Source organism: Gadus macrocephalus, chromosome 15, assembly GCF_031168955.1.
Source record: "Gadus macrocephalus chromosome 15, ASM3116895v1".
Taxonomy (NCBI): Eukaryota; Metazoa; Chordata; class Actinopteri; order Gadiformes; family Gadidae; genus Gadus; species Gadus macrocephalus.
In genome coordinates, this window is record NC_082396.1 from 10246861 (window position 1) to 10264207 (window position 17347).

General features: G+C 45.0%; 1 protein-coding gene across 2 annotated transcripts in view; it reads right to left on the reverse strand.

The window, feature by feature from the left end:
* Positions 1-630: 630 nt before the first annotated feature.
* Positions 631-17347, reverse strand: part of adam12b (ADAM metallopeptidase domain 12b) — a 71416-nt gene continuing 54699 nt past the window's right edge. Inside the window, exons 12-23 of one of the 2 annotated variants that reach the window (XM_060072803.1) lie at positions 17220-17347; positions 15519-15608; positions 14022-14217; positions 13538-13646; positions 12698-12896; positions 12139-12216; positions 10301-10409; positions 9770-9956; positions 9360-9471; positions 6861-7136; positions 2821-2990; positions 631-2385 (exon numbers count right to left, since the gene is read on the reverse strand). The exon at positions 17220-17347 is cut by the window's right edge and continues 50 nt beyond it. In XM_060072803.1, the coding sequence (XP_059928786.1) occupies positions 2310-2385; positions 2821-2990; positions 6861-7136; positions 9360-9471; positions 9770-9956; positions 10301-10409; positions 12139-12216; positions 12698-12896; positions 13538-13646; positions 14022-14217; positions 15519-15608; positions 17220-17347 (1730 nt within the window). In that variant the 3' untranslated portion in view covers positions 631-2309. The remainder of the gene's footprint in view (positions 2386-2820; positions 2991-6860; positions 7137-9359; positions 9472-9769; positions 9957-10300; positions 10410-12138; positions 12217-12697; positions 12897-13537; positions 13647-14021; positions 14218-15518; positions 15609-17219) is intronic. The other variant, XM_060072804.1, reaches the window with a different exon arrangement.

The following is a 17347-nucleotide window of genomic DNA, read 5'->3' on the forward strand; positions in this document are numbered from 1 at the left end:
GCAAGAAACTGCAGAGGAAAGGGACACAAGGAATATATTCAATTTCTATTGGCCTTGAAGTTGAAGGGTTTGCGATTTAATTGAATAACTTTTCGAAATAAAAGTCATTTTTTAAAACTTTGTTCAGGTTATACATGCTGGCAATGGAACTCACATCAACATTTTAAATGCATACTTAAGTAGTAACGACTCTTTGGATGGCCACAGGTAAGATTAAACCACCTTAACTGCTTTCATCAATGGCTGAAAAGATTGTATCCTTGCTATAAAGGTCTGTTTGAGTATAGCAATTATAATAATAATATCTAATTTGCAAGGAAATGAATGGCCATTAAACATGTTCAACAATGTGAGCAAATGTAATGGCTTTGTTACCAACAGTGTTCATGGCTAATTACATGACTACCGTTCCATCAAACATCTCAAAATCAAAATGGATTCCATTAATGGTTCAATAGCACATCCTTGAATTGAAAGCCTACTCGGTTAAATGTTCACGCTACATGGACGTTCTGCAGGAGTAGGTCGGGAAGACACACGTCGCACAAGGTCATTCACGCTTTTATTTTGAACTTTCTGAATAACCTTGAAAAGGGGTATTTGGAGTGAATGAAACAACACAAAAGATGATCGAGTTCAGTGTCTTTTATTTCGCCCCGATTTTCATTTCTCTGCAAATTTCCACTTTATCATCATGACCTCATCATAAACCTATTTTCTTCAATTTGAGCTTTTTTAAATTCCCTTTTAATCCTTTGAGTGGAAAATATGTTATATTAGTTGTTAAAAAAGTATATTTACACTATACAATGGCTTCTGAACGCCTGATGGAAATCGACAATCATTTGGAACATACAAACAGCAATACAACTTGAGGAGGAACAAATACACACACAGTGCAGACATGTACAGAGTTTCCAGTGAAGAGAACATACTCTGTAAGCAGGCATGCTGTGTACTGCATCAAAAACCATGAGATTGACTCAAGTAGGCTACAGTATGTGATTATGGCCCTATGAGAGCAGAGCAACATGTCTGAGGGTTTTCAATGTCTTGTGGATGCAACACAACATGCACTGGATCTGGCTGAGCTGACATACAAAGCATGTAATCCAAAAGCTGGCGCCAATGGAAAACATATTAAAACACAAAATAATTATGTGTGTGTGTGTGTTAATAACTTTTATCGGCTCTTGGAGGAAATAAAATCAAAAGAAAATTGTGTCAATGAATCATAAAATCCAAATGTAGTGCTTGGATGTGTTATCAAAGAAAGAAAATAATAATTTCACTCTGGGAAGCTGAAGGCAGCGCTGATGTCATTCTTGTTTGGCGTGTTCCATGTCTGCGTTAGCATGCCAAGTAGCACCAGTCTGCTGGAGTTTTTTACCGTTAAACCTGTGAAAAACACAACTCTGAAGTCTGTGTCTGTCTCTGATTGGGACGTCTGTTCATCTGTATTCAGCCTGACTATGTGGGTGTCATGAAGAAGTGAAAACGTTAAACGGTAACTATCTTTCTGCCCGTCTCTCACAACAGTGTACTTATAAGGTCATGTGCAAGCCTTTGTACCTCGCTGCGGGTGTTTTTCTGACGAGGCGCGATAGAAAACTTTCATGATAGAAAACTTTAATGTCCTTCCAGCGTGAAGTCATGAGGCCCTCTGCAATTAAAAGGAGAGAAAGGAAAAACATTCTGGCAGCTCGCTGTGTATACATGGATGTTAAAGTGTTCATGTTAAAAGGGTATCCGAGCGAGAGTTAGTCTACGTTGTAAAACACTTGCGTCAACGTGACTTCAGAGATGCACGGGGAGCAATAACCCAAGCCATGAACCCCTATCGTTTGAAAAACTGAATAAATTAGATTTCCCTACTCTATAAAACTGTTCTGTGGTCTATGTGGTGCACCCACATTGTCATATTAAAGTATTAAATCGCCCGGTGAAAAAAGATCAAGCCAAAAATAACAAGTCATCCTTCACCGCTTTTCATGTTGCTTTACTTTTGTGAGAAAACAAAACAAAAACTAATCGTCCTTCGCCTCCGTCAGGTTGCACAAAGTCCTAATAAATACGAAACAGATAAATTAAAGTTCATGTGTACCTGAGTGAGGACTACGTCAGCGCCTTATAAAGGCGTAGCACCAGGACGGGACGGCAGCCCTCCTTTTCCCTTTTCATGACCGCCCCGAGAACCGCGCCCTGTCCTAACCCGTCACCGGAACGTTCTCTCGGGGCTCGTGATATAGTGCAAATCAAACGTGATGTCCACGTCGTCGTGGCCTTTGTCTCTCCCTCGGAGGGGTCCGCTACTCCAACGAGATGGCGTCACTGCGGTAGACCTTGTGGGCTTTGGGGGGGATGCGGGGTAACGGAGGGGAGTGCCTGGACGGGGAACAGAGCATGCAAACATCAGCGATGAGGCTGCACGTCGCGCCCACTTGTACACATCATGAAAAGCGCTTGTAAAGTGTAGCATAAATGCAGTTCATTATTATCATGGATAAATGGGGGACAGGACTATGTACCGGCTAGGGGGATAATCTTTATCTTTTTAAATTCAATAACATTTGAAATACTTTGGTGATCCCGAAGGGAATAGAGGACTCTGCATTTAACCCATCACTCTCAGCGCCAGCAGCTCTAGGAACACTAGGAGCAGTGGGCAGGCAGAGGGCAGCGCCAGGGAACCAACCCCAGGGCTACTGCCTAGTGCCTACGTTAAGGTCAACGGCAGGACTATTAACTAGTCTTAGTCATTATACTTTTGGGCATGACCCAGGTACTGGTACTGGGTTCGATCCTCATGGACAGACCTACCTGTTGGGGAGGGGGATGCTGGGAAGGGGGATGCTGGGTGGGGGTCTGGGCACGGTGGGGATGGGGATGGGGAGGGGTACGCCCCCGTGGGCGTGGAAGCTCGGCCGACATCTCCGGCCCAGCGGGTCAGCCGGCAGCGGCTTCTGGGGCGGGCGGGGCTTCTCTGGGTCCTAAAGCCCGACAACACAAAGACATTTACTTAGTGGTGGACGTCACGTTGTGTGTGTGTATGTGGCTCAACAAAAGGATGTATATAAAATCCATTGTTCGGTTGAAACATGTTTATATACTAAAGAGCTCATGGGTTTTACGTCCTCTCTGACCAAAGTGCAAGACCTAGTTGGTCAGTGTCTGTTTTCCGACATGACTGTTTGTTGCTTTCTATTGGAGACTCCAACACTGTGCAGTGCCTGCAGTGAGCAGTTCTGTTATTTATTGAAAGGGTGGATGTAACATGCTATGAGGAACGAATAGTTGGCCACATGTAACGTCATACCATATCGGTAATCCCCGAAATATGGATTACTGATATGGTATGTAGACTCACTGGGCATATAGAGTACAACAGCACTTTGTTCATTTATTGATCCTCACACACACACACACACACACACACACACACACACACACACACACACACACACACACACACTGTCTCTCTCCACATAGATATTCAGATCGCATAGTATTCAGATCGCAGATCGCAAGTCCTTGAGCTGCATAAGAATTTACAGAAGCATCTTACAGAAAATTGAAACCAAAATTATTAGCATATCACTTCATGCATACCATTCAGACAACAATGTGAAGGGGGGCACTAAATCACTCATGAACAGAGTTGTGAAGAAGGAGCTGAAAAAAAAGCATTGACAACGAGAAACAAAGTCACACAAGGTTATCGCGCCGATGTGTTTAAACGCATTCCGGTTAAGACCTGTTTGTGAGGACCTCCATGGGGTCTGCCGAGTGGCGCCAGTCGCAAGGTGAGAGGTACCGCGGATAATTGGCTACCCCAGTGTCCTCCCAGAGGGACCATTATTTTTCATATTGTTCACGTGCTATTCGCCATTCACCTATTGAGATGTGCTGAAGGAATTGCTCGATTCATGCATAACACACCTTAGAAACGTCGAGGGCAAATAAAGGACTTTTCGTTTTATTCGGTGGTTTCAACTGTCTTGATGAATTACCTGATCACGAGACTTGAGACCTTCATTTCATCATGGCGATTTGGAATGAAGTAGAGTAATCAAGTGATTGAATCTAACAACCTTTTCGTGGTTTGACGTTCAAGTAAAAATTGTCCCTCGATTGGCTATGTTGTTGTGTATTCAGAGTGCAGCAGACTGCAGCATCTCCGAGCCTTTCTGATGTCTGCTAGGGAGACAGGGCTGTGGACCGCTGAGTGGAATACAGCAGGAGTGCATCGCTCTCGTCGGCCACTTGTGAGAAACCGGTGAAAACAGATGATTGTTTGGAACCGTGACAAGTATCTCCTGCTAAGCTCTTCAAATTCGCCAAAAAAGTTATCATTCCGTGTAACCTCAAACAGCAGAACAAAAAACACACATCTGTTAGAATGTCTCAGCTGCTAGGCTGAAGTTATTATGACCACTAGGTCCTCAGGTGAACGTTTAGGAGATTTCAAAGAGAAAGTTAACTGGGTTGGGTTCATTTTGGACCCTTGTACTTTTTAGCAAGTATATATTATACATATGTACAGAATATATATTTAGCACTTTGCTAAATATTTTATATTTGGCACTTTGGAAATAAGTGTTGCCTTATTTGGTCGCTGATTGATAAAAACATGCTCACTTCATTTGCCGAAGATACAATGCTGAGGATCTCTGTGGTTTAATATATTGCACAACCCATTGGCCAATAAAACATGAACAATTCTGTTTCTCTTTCTAAAAATAAGCCTTTTACAAGGTTTACAATTCTAGCCACTACATGTTGTTTGAAATAGGGTTTACATGATTGGCTAATCATGTAAACATGCCTTCTATTCAAATTATTCGCTCTCACAACGTTGGCTTCACACAGCTGCTTGGTTTTTAATTAACGTAAATCCAAGCAGGATTATCTTCTCTACTTCATTCCCAACTAATTCTTCAATGCTGAGAAATCAGATATAGGGGCAGGATAGTAAAGTGCTTAGGGGGGTGGATTCCCAGCCCAAAGCCTGGGAATTTGAGTTTTATCCCCAATGTCTGTGTTGTGCCATCTGAGAGCAAGGTGCCCTAACCCCCACCTGTTCCTTAATGACATGTATCAAGAAATTCAACAGAAGTCACTTCTGAAACACAGGCCTAATTACCACAAATCATAACTTGCAAAATGTATGCATAGATGGAAATCATTCATCATTCTATTCCCATTAGTTCTCTTTTGTCGAATAGTGTTTTCTCTATTGTATATAATGGGTGTTTTGCCGTCGGTTACCTGAGCTATGAACCATCTCATCTCTCTCTCTCACTCTCTCTCTCTGGTCCCTCTATCATGTTTATCTTCACGTCTGGAAGTGATTTCATGATCTGCATCCAGCAGACAAAGTGCCTTCCTCCACATCTGATACCCCCCCCCCCTCCCTCCCCCTGGTAGTGTCTGGATTTGAGGGGCAGCGGGGGGGGGTCCAGTAGCCCTGGAGGGGGTCCGGCCTATAGGTCCTGACATTCTTAAATTGGCGCGTTTGCCGAGACCAACCGGACCAAATCAAAGCGGCGGGAACAACTGCGGGCAGACCCCGTGGGTTCACTGCTTCCCCCCTGCATCCCATAATGAAGAGAGAAGCCCCATCAGCAGACCCCCTCTCTGCAGTCGATACTCAAGGAGCCAGATCAGTCGCAGCCCAACATCAATACGGGGACTAGTTAACCGCGGAGACGCAAGATGGTGTCCTGACTCTTAATGCTCTGTTTTGTATGAAGAAATACATTAGCAAACGGCGTTCCCTTTCAAAGCATTATTCGGCGGGCCGCTGCATACATATTTATGATTTCCTCCTCATTAACCGCGGTTGTGACAACAATGTGATATTGAACGGCCTCATTGAGACGCAATAACCATCCAAAACAAAACCCGGTGTCATTTTCAATTTGAAATCCACATCTGCTGGGCTAATTACAACAAGACTCTCATCACACATGCACGCACACACGCACATGCAGACATACACGCACACACAAAATACCCTCAAATAGATTATACTGGTAGAATAACACACACACCCACACACAAAAGATCCCCAGTAGAATAGACTAGCAGACTAACACACACACCCACACACAAAAGACCCCCAGTAGAATAGACTAGCAGAATAATACACACCCACACACAAAAGTCCCCCAATAGAATAGACTAGCAGACTAACACACACACCCACACACAAAAGTCCCCCAATAGAATAGACTAGCAGACTAACACACACACCCACACACAAAAGTCCCCCAATAGAATAGACTAGCAGACTAACACACACACCCACACACAAAAGACCCCCAATAGAATAGACTAGCAGACTAACACACACACCCACACACAAAAGACCCCCAATAGAATAGACTAGCAGAATAACACACACTCACACACAAAAGACCCACAATAGAATAGACTAGCAGACTAACACACACACACTCACACACAAAGTACCCCCAATAGAATACACTAGCAGAATAACACACACCCACACAAAAGATCCCCAGTAGAATAGACTAGCAGAATAACACACACACTCACACACAAAAGACCCACAATAGAATAGACTAGCAGACTAACACACACACACCCACACACAAAAGATCCCCAGTAGAATAGACTAGCAGACTAACACACACACTCACACACAAAAGACCCACAATAGAATAGACTAGCAGACTAACACACACACACTCACACACAAAGTACCCCCAATAGAATACACTAGCAGAATAACAAACACACACACAAAAGATCCCCAGTAGAATAGACTAGCAGAATAACACCCAAACACAAGAGACCCCCGGTAGAATAGACAGAGAGTGCAGAATGACACACACCTGGTCCAGTATGTAGGAGGTGGGCTGGCGAGGCAGGCTGTGGAAGGGCGTGGTGCCGGCGGCCAACTGCAGGGGCGGGTGGGAGGCAGGGTGGGTCGGCCTGAGCCTGTGGTGGGCTGGGAGGGGAGGCAGGGTGGGCTGGCTGGACCGGCCCACGCTCAGGGACGCGGGCATGGGGTGGCTGATGTGCAGCGGCTGGTAGACGGGGAGGCGCCGCAGGCTCTGGGACTGGGGGTTGCGGGGGGGCAGCAGGGGCTCTGAACTCAGGAGGGAGGGCTGGGGGGAGAGCGATAGAGAGAGCACGGGAGAGAGGGTGAGAACGAGGGGGGAACAGAGCGGGAGGGAGAGAGGAGAGACAAAGACGTTATTTTGTAGTTATTAAGTTCATCGTGTGATCGATAAAAGTGTTGTCCCTTCCAGCAAGAACATTTCTGTCCCGTGTTCTGCATAATTTCCTGTCTTCATCATTTCTCTGGCTCTTTCAACCTTTCTGTCACTGCGTTTTGTGTGCCAATCAAGCCATCTTTTATTTGTACAATTTGATCACGGAAAGACTTTCAACATTAATAGAATTATAACTTTGTGACGGATGTTCAGTTGATAGCTTAAGTCAGAATATGAACAAAACACTGTCCTTAATCCTGTCAGAATAGGGACAGCATATTGTAATGGTATGTGGGTTCCGTACTGGGTTCCAGCTCCCTATGTCCCCGGCCGCCCTGCAGGGAGTCTTGAGCTGGATAACCTAACCCTCCATCTCTTCCCACATGAATCTGTATTCACCACAAGTCAATCTGCATAGAAACCCGTCTCCTAAATGACTACACAGTAAACAGTCCTAATAAAATGAGACTGCTGGAAGCCACATCGGAACCAATTGTCCACGGCAGCTGTCAGTGCCACGGCGCCAGAAAAAACACCTGAGATGACCAGACTAGTTGGTGGACGGAGGCACACGTGCGCACGCCGCCACGCACGCGCACACACACACGCACACGCACACGCACAAACACACACGCATGCACGAACACACACACACACACCTTGTAAAGATGGGAGCCGGCCATCTGTACATCTGGATGACCCAGTGTAATCGGCCATTCCCAATTACCCTCACAGTTGGACGGTATAGTGGACGTCCACCAGAGATAATTAAGTGATTTAACTGGTGCTGGCTGATCACACCCGAGCAGGGTATTTATCCATGTCGTGAAAGACACATTTATGGAGTAACTTGTGGTTGTATTGCGGCCTCGATGCCAGAGTGTCATGAGAGAAGCCGGCGTGTGAAGTTATAAAGGTTAACAACCGCAGAAGTCTGAGAGTCTCGTCTGCTCCCGTCTGAGGACAGATAATAGGACCACACATCATTCTGCAATCGAGTCACTCGTCTAGTCTGTTGCTTGCCTCTCGTCCGTCTCCAAACACTCTGCTGGCAGACAAACCTGACTTTGTTTTTGCAAAGGGAAGAAGGCAGGATTTCTGTTCGTACCGATTTCAAGCGATACGTTTCTGACAGTGAATGTGTTACACGGAGAAGTATTTGAGGCAGGGGTTGTTGACGTGGTTCTTTGGTGCGGGAAATACGGTACGTGCATCTAGTAAAACATTGAACCAATGATGAGCAAACCAAAGAAAACTCAATGCCAAACCTAACGTCAAAGTCAATGTTCCATTGTCAAAGTCTTCATGTGCATTATAATTGAAATACATCGCCAAATTCCAAATGTCAGGACATGTCTTACATCGAATTCCTGAATTATAAATAACATGGAATGAATACAGTACACCCCTGCACGAATGAGACGCATGTATTAACCAACAGCACACACCGCTCTCGCCAAACCCAATGTCAACGTTTGACTCGAGTACAAACATCCATCCCATTCCACCTGGCATGCCTGAATCAATCAAGCGCATTGTGCCGCCTGGAAGAGCATAAAAAAAAACAAAAAACATTTCACCGCAGACAGAAACAATGCAACCGGCAGGAGTATTATGACAGTTTTCTATTCATTAAAACACCCAGCGTCATTGTATCCCACACACTTCTGGCTGCTGCCAACGACTCACTATAATTCATATTTCTTCAAGAGAGAGTCTCTGTGTCTGAATCAATTACCTCGCCTGCCCCCCTGTTTGTTTTCACACCGAGCCGGTAGGTAAATAGGTTTGGATAAGCGTGACCGTGCCAAACCCTGGCTTATTGTCGGCCTACTGCAGAGACCCACAGCCGTTAATGGAGAATTATTACAATAGCAATCATAGTCAAGGAGCGTGACAGGAGTTAACACATGTTTACACACAGGCGCACACAAACACACATGTGTATGCGGATGCATGTGGACACGCGGACACACACACACACACACACACTGTGCTTTCCCCAGAACTTATCTCTTCAGAAGACAGATCAAAAAAAAAAAAAAGTGCAGATCGAGAGAGAGAGAGAGAAAGGAAGAGAGAGAGGTGGAGGAAGCAACTGAGAATGCCAGCTACCTTGTATATGTTGTGGTTTCCAGAGGACCTGATTGGGGACTTGCGCTGTGGGGACAATCTGAACATGGACTGGGTCTTTGTGGGACTGTTGGGTCTGCTCGCCTCAATAGATCTGCAGAGAAACAAACAGTATTTCTTATTAAAGGGACGACGCTCGAGAACTTTGTAACATTAGAGTACGGCTCATGTATAAATTCAACTCCCTTTTCCGACAAAACAATAGATCCTGGAAAAGTTGGAGCATTGACGTCCTCGGTCCGGGATAAGTGGTCTCCAAGGTGAACCAATGAGGGTCAACGGTCCAACCTTTCCGGGATTTCTTTCGCAAGAACCAGTGTTGATGTGTCAGACCACGCTGTTGAGGAAGCCAGGCCTATCGGTGGAGCTCTGAGTGCGGCGAGGAGGGTCACCTGAGCTTCCACATGCTGTTGTTCTTCTTGGCGAACAGGAAGTGCAGCACTGACTTCCTCTTGAGGAACACCACCAGGGTGAGGCCTAACAGGATGGCCAGGAGCACCAGGATCGCCACGGTAACCGACACACTGTCCGCTGACACGCCGTATGACAACACACACGTTAATACGCACACGCGCACGTCTACATGTGGGACGAGATGATGACGCACACGCACAGCACAAGGACGCATACGATGAGACACGCATGACATAATGTCGGGAGAGAAGGGACAATTATATAGCAACTGATACAATAAGCAGAACCCTCATATAAGATACCTTTCATTTAAATACAAGTTAATCAATTAATAAATTCCTTAATGATTAATTTCAACATATTTTCTCTTGGGGCATTTTCAATTTTGTCTTGGAGTTAAACACCCTTACCACCAGACTATCCTGCATGCTATACGAATGCTAAACAGTATATCGGCACTGGGTTCTTTAGGTCACCAGTAGCTGTGGAGGTGTGCAGAGACAGCCTACCTGCCAATCTCATGGGCCCGCTGTCGATGCTGCCCCCGAAGCCTGAGCCCTGGCAGAGAGGGGGCGCCCAATGGGACTCACAGTGGCAGTTCTTCTTGTTGTTGCACACCTGGGAACACGACATCAGCACTCATCAGGTCAGGGCTCCCCCACCGCCTCTGGCCAGGGAGCTCACTAAGGTCTGAAAGTTCTCGCAAACCCCAATTTTTCTTACAGTTGGTTGTTATAGATATTTACTAGAAGTTTGCTCATAGCTACGAATCATTAGACTGTTAGTAGACAAGGATTTCTCCCCTTTAACAATTCTTCAACCAACAAAGTCAAGTTAAATATCTATGTCTTATATGCCAGCAAACTTGATTTTGTGGATGGAAAAAACAGCCAGAAATAAGAATATGCCAATTACTGCAATATTTCACTATGAATTATTAAATATTTGTTTACTGTGTTTAATCCTGTACACAGTTCTAGAACTATTCACAGGAAATGTAAATGCTATTGGAAATGCTCATCTCACACAATTCAGAAATTGTCTATCAGTGAACAAAACTTAATAAAAACAAATCTCAGGATTAAGCAAGATTTAAAACATTGATTCTTAACTTCCAGCCAACAAAGTTTTCATTATATACGTTTCCTTAGCTTGTTGTCGCTGATCCCAAACATACTTATCTGTTGTTACAGACTGTTTCTGAATAATAAGTGCTTTAAGCACTTTGATCTATTATGCATTGGGAAAAAGGAAATGATTTGATCAGTCGATCAGGAGATGTAAAACATATAGTTTCATTCATCTCTGTGATAGAGACTGAAGTTCGGCTGAAGCCATTTTAAAAAGTAAATCTGGCTGCAGGCGAAGCCTTAGCAGAGCTAAACCACAAAGTACATAAAAGATGAAAGAGTTCTGTTCAAATATTGATAAGAAAATGGGAAGAGAAATCTGAACTTGTTTAAAGCAAGCACCGGCCATTGTCCTGATCCTATTGGTATTTCAGAAGGTTTAGAAGGTATTTTCCCCTTCACACGACTTCATCAGTCAGCTTTTTTTATATTTTTTATATTTTACAAATACATCACCGATATGCTTTTGAGATGTAGACTTAAAAAAGATGACAGGTTATGTGATTAGAAGCAGGTTATCCTAAAAGGTTTTTTTTTTTTTTACAGTTCCTTGCAGCAAACTCCACAGATGACGGACAGATCCTTAAGTGGGGTGTAAACGATGCTGTTTAACATAATTGATTTCACCTCAGAGGGCCAATAAAGATTGATAGAACGGCACAGCTGCCATAACTCACACTGTAGGTCCATTGTTGCCTCCGCGCCGCACAGCGAAGACAGATAGCAAACACTGTTCCGCTAATGCCGTGGTAAGCATCGCTCCTCCGCATACTTTAAATGATGAAATGCTACAATAATTGCACTTGAGGAGAATTACAAGAGGTACCGAAATAGATCCATTTTTAATGAGCCTCTGAGCAATCCCTTGAACATATTGTCTACAACTTTAAACCAAATTGTAATGACTTTTTACCTGAATCAAATCATCTGGAGCAGGATAGTGTATGACCTCGGGGGTTTGAATCCCAGCACTAAAGTACTGTATTTGATCCACAGCCTACTTGGAGGCTTTCTCGCACAAGAGGGCGAACCCTCATCCCTTTGGATGATATAGTTGGCTAAAGGTCTACAAAGGTAAATAATCCCCCTAATGTCTAATGGTGACTACAGTTATGAATGTAGTTCCTGTGCAGCTTTTGTCCCATCCAGAGGTAACACTTTAAAAAATAACACAAAACCAAGAACATGGAGCCGTCATCTGGTGTTGCACAACTCACCCCACGCCCGCTGCACTTTCCAGAACATTCATGGACGCCAAACTCACTGACGTTCTGGCACTGGCGGTTCAGGCACATCTTTTCAGATGGAGAGAATATACGTAAGCATGTGTACTGTATATGAAGCGCAAGTAAGTGTATTGTAGGTACACAGGTTTAGGGCTGCAGTATATTGCAGTATATAATATTTATAGAGTAGGTGAAAGGGTTAGTGTTCGTGCTGCAGTAGTATGTATTGAACATGTGAAAGGGTTAAAGGTCAGTGTTAGTTTGTATTGAGTATGTGAAAGGGTTAATGCTAGTTCTTCAATACTATGCATTGTGTAGGTGAACGGGTTAGTGTTCTGCAGTACTATGTGTTGAGCATGTGAAAGGGTTAAAGGTTATTGTTTTATTCTACAGTAGTATGTATTGAGCATCTGAAAGGATTAGTGTTAGTTCTACAGTGGTATGTATTGAGTTGAGGAAAGGGTTAATGGTTAGTGTTAGTTCTGCAGTACTATGTATTGAGAATGTGAACGGTGGAATATTACAGCATGTCCAAAGCGTTTCCCCTCACCATTCCCTCGCCACACTTGGTACCGGATAGAACCAGTCCGGGGTCCGGCATGTCGTCCCCGAGGTACACGTGGGTCCCCCGACACAGAATGCGACCCCCTTCCTGCAGGGGGATGTTGGTTTCTATGGAAACGGCATTCGTTCCAATGACGGGGCGATTGGCCCCTCCCTGGCACTGGATTTTACCACACTTTGCGTCCCTGCGTATCAAACACACACACACACACACACACACACACACATACACACACATACACATACACACACACACACACACACACACACACACACACACACACACACACACACACTTTTTTTTTTGTAAAAAGATAGCAATACTTGCGTGATTGTGTTAATGAGTGATATGTAAACTGTCAAAACAATAAATGAACCGATGCTTATGACCAGATGCACAACCAGGGCACGTCACGCCCTGGTTACCCCTAGGACGGGTCGTAACAACAGTATCACATCAACATCGAAGCGTGCATTTTGGGTATTGAGTGCATTTTCCGCCTGTGATGATAATCGCTCAAAGGCAGTGAACAACTCTGCTAAGTGCTCCATTCATTAGAGCAATTACATCAATTAGCGGGGGGCCTTTATTAGGGAGAACTCCACTCAAGTGTGAGGATGACGGAACAATTAGCGAACAACAATTGCATGGATTGATTAGCTAATTAGCTGGAGGCAATTATAAGGTGTCACGCCAGTCTTTTTAGATTTTTTTCGGGGTCTCTGATTGCGCTAATGTGATAGATTATTGAGGACGATACAGAGTGAGCTTGTTTTGTGCGGTGTACTTTTCACCCCAGCTCAGTAGCAGCGGTTTCGGTCTTACCTCGCCTCACATTTGGCGAAGGAGCCCTTGGAATCTTTCCCACAATTCCCGTAGGGGTCCCCTGCAGAGTTCACCCTCTCAAAGCAGATCTCCGGGGCAGGGGTGGCTCCTGAAGAGAGAATAAAAGAAAGATGGAAGATAGGAGCAATTTAAATTGAGACCTCGAGGACAAAAGAGGAGAGGAGGCGGGTGAGGGGAAAGATGGAATATAATCTAACTATTTAAAGACCCAAAATAAACTCCCATTAAACCCTTCATCAAACCTACATGGGTTTGACAAAGAGTAAAGAAACCGTAAAAATGAGTGAAAGAGGCCATCAGACTGATTAATTAAGAGAGAGAAAGAAAAACAGAGAGTGAAAGAGAGAGTTGGAGCAAGGCCGATGGAGAGTGTCGACAGATGAACAGAAACACATCGACAAAGGGGCTAGCGTGAGGGCGTGTGAGAGACCACGATCACACAGGTTTGTGGTCGGGGACTCACCGGGTCCCCACAGAGTGATGCACTGCTGCTCGTGGGTCTGGCAGATGCCGTTGTAGCAGTAGCCGTCCACGCTGGTGCAGGCGTGGCCGTCGTGCAGGTACACGTTGGCCGGGCAGTGGGGGCTGGTGCCCGTGCAGAACTCGGGCAGGTCGCACGAGTTCCCCGCCTCGCGGCACGGCGTGCCCGCTAGCTTCAGCTGTCGGAACAGTTTGGTTTTAATGAGGCGGCAGTAGCTCAGCGGGTTTGCCGGTAACCGCAGGGTTGCTAGTTCGATCCCCGGCTCCTCCTAGCTGTGAGTGTTGAGGTGTCCCTGAGCAAGGCACCTAACCCCAACGGCTCAAGACGGGATGGCTGTCGCCTTGCATGGTTGACTCCACGGTGAGTGAATGTGTGCAAGAATGGGTGAGGGTCCGGAAATATTATAAAGCGCTTTTATCCAAAGAGCTATACAAATGCAGTCCTTTTGCCATAATGAGGCGTGTTTAAGACGCCAACCTACAGCCGTGTTTCTGTGTCAATGCTGGACACTAAGGTACATGCACACACGCAAGTGTTCAGTTATGCATACAAAAACGTACACACATGCACACGGATGAAAATATGGACACATACTGACGTCCGTGAATGCATGTGAAGACAAGAACACGCATGCAGATAAACGCCCACACACACGGTTCCATGGTGTGCGGTGAGGCATCTCCTGTGCTTTTGTTTCTACGTGAGAACAAGATGTAATTTAGCCGTGAATAAAATCAATGCTAAGAGACGTTTCTCAAAATGAATCAATATGGAAACTAGGCTACAAACACAATGCGCTGCTACAAAACACTTCATCATCGGCAGCAACAACACCTTTTCAATGGAAGTGCAAACACAAACCTGTGATATTCTTTTACACAAACGCATTTACATGACAAAGGCAAATGCGCTGCTCAAGCATGATGCGGTGGGACAGGCGTCATCACTCCTCCACATCGATGTGGACGTATGAAATGATTGGGTTCTGATGTCATTCTATTTACAGTGAAATATTAATGTCTATGTATGGGAAATATAAATATATATTATATAATGTGGATATTATAGAGTTTATATATAAGGTTGTATTTTATAAATATATTTATTCAAAGAAATCGATTTCTGGAACTCTATATTTCATGCACTTATAGTCCTACTGATTGTGTTGTTGTTTTTTTTACCTAAAACCCAGATGGGGCCTTGACCCTAGAATTGTGATTCTCAGAACTACCCTGTGTTTAACTGTGCATTTGATACATAAACCTCTTCAATCCTTATTATTGAACATAACGGTAGAGTAACATTATTAACTGGAGAGCAGAGCAGAACGTTCACACACGGTTGGCAGAGCCTGGCAAAAGCATTGGATTTTTCACCTGTTGTTCATGTTGTTCATTGTTGTACATGTTCACTGACCCTTTAAGATGCAACAGTTAAACATTGATCCTTGTGAGCTATGTTATTGATCCTCCTCCTTACCATGCAGTCTTCACAGCACTGTCCGTGCGCGCACACCGAGTCTCCCTTCAGAGTGCACATTGTAGCGTTACAGCACGGGTTCATGCATTCCTGGTAGAGGCACACACACACACACACACACACACACACACACACACACACACACACACACACAAAATCATGTGAGTGCAGAGGAAGAGAGAAACAATAATTGCATCAACAGAGATCAATCTTTTTTGTCATCATGTCTTTGGTGATGTCATTCAATGGAGGGAGGATAAGCTGCTTTTGAAGGACCACTGTGTTCACAGTCTTTATTAGTACTTCTGTTAAATGTTTGTTTATATACACTATATTCCAATACAAGGGGAGGCTATGAAGGTGTAGGTAGTCCCCACCTATCTGATAGGACAGGTAGAAGTGCATGCATCTCAACAGGAAGAGCCATGAGTGAAATGTTTACAGTTGCAGCCGGGACACGCTGCCACTATCACCATCCGTCTCCCAAGCACTCAGTTCCTTTGTTCACTCTTTAGTCTGAGCAGAACTTTCGTGATTAGATTTGTTCGGGCACTGCTCCGCTACATTAGATTTAACCTTGTTGAAGATTTCCAGATCGATAAACAGAGGGAATTGGTTCTGTTTGTTTCTCTGGCCGAATGGACTAACTGGCAGGATGTTGGAAATGTGTGTTCTGTGCTGAGGTGATGTATCTCTTGGGCAGGGTCCATAAATGTCTCTGTTGCCTGAGTGGCGGGCCGGGTCGTCTGGGCTAATAGGCTGGACGATGGATGTGGGTTTGATCTTCAACGACCGAATACCTGGCTACGTTTCAAGGCATTGCGTTTGAGTGTGCCTTTGCATGCGTTTGTTTGCATTTAGAAAAAGAGAGAGAGGGTGTCGGACCGAGAAAGAGAGGGAATGAGAACACATTGAACGAGAGAGAAAGAGGGTGAGAGAAAGAATTAAGAAATAGATGGAAGGGAAGAGAGAGAAACTGAGTGAGAGAGAGAGAGAGAGAGAGACAGAGAGAGTGAAATAGACGGAACGAGAAAGAGAGAGAGGGAGAGAGAAAACGAGAAATAGATGGAAAGAGGGAGAGGAAAAAAGCAGAAAGTTGTTTGAACTGCACCGGCAAACAATGCTGGTGCTCTGGCTCGCGCTGATTACACATTTCTATGTTTCATTTGTCAGGCATTTGGACGCTGCGTGTGATTAATGGAGCGGCTCGGGGGAAACGACATCACGGCGGCGGCGGCTGTCAGAAGCCCGTTCAGCCGTGTGGGGTGCGGGAGAGGGAGAGATGTAAACACACACGCTCCTATCAGACACACCTGCTGGCCGGGATTGGGCCGTCAAAACTTTTCTTTCTCGTTCGTTCTGTTGTTCTTCTGTTTTCATCTTACCAGAAACAATGAAAATGACTACACGGTTGGAAGTATGCTCCACCTCGCCTTCAGGGGTGTAGACGAAAATAAGGGCTTTTAATGTGTGGAGAGACCTATTGTCACGGTTATGTTTCAAATTTCAATGCATGTGAACTGATGGGGAATTGCATCTCGTTGCGTCTCACCGGTGAAACCGAGTGTACATCCAATTCTCCATCCAGACACTCACATTTTTTCCAACACAAGCCCTCCAGTTTGTTGTGGACTAAACTCAAACCCCTCTTAACTCCTCATCGGCCCGTGACGAATCCTAGCCATGCGGCCGAAGCCTTACCTCGGGCTCCCCGCAGTCGCACTCCTCCCCCTCCTCCACGTAGCCGTTGCCACACTTCTGCCCCCCGTAGAGCACCTTGACCTCGGGCATGTTGTAGAGACACATGCCCACGCCCTTCTCCAGACTGG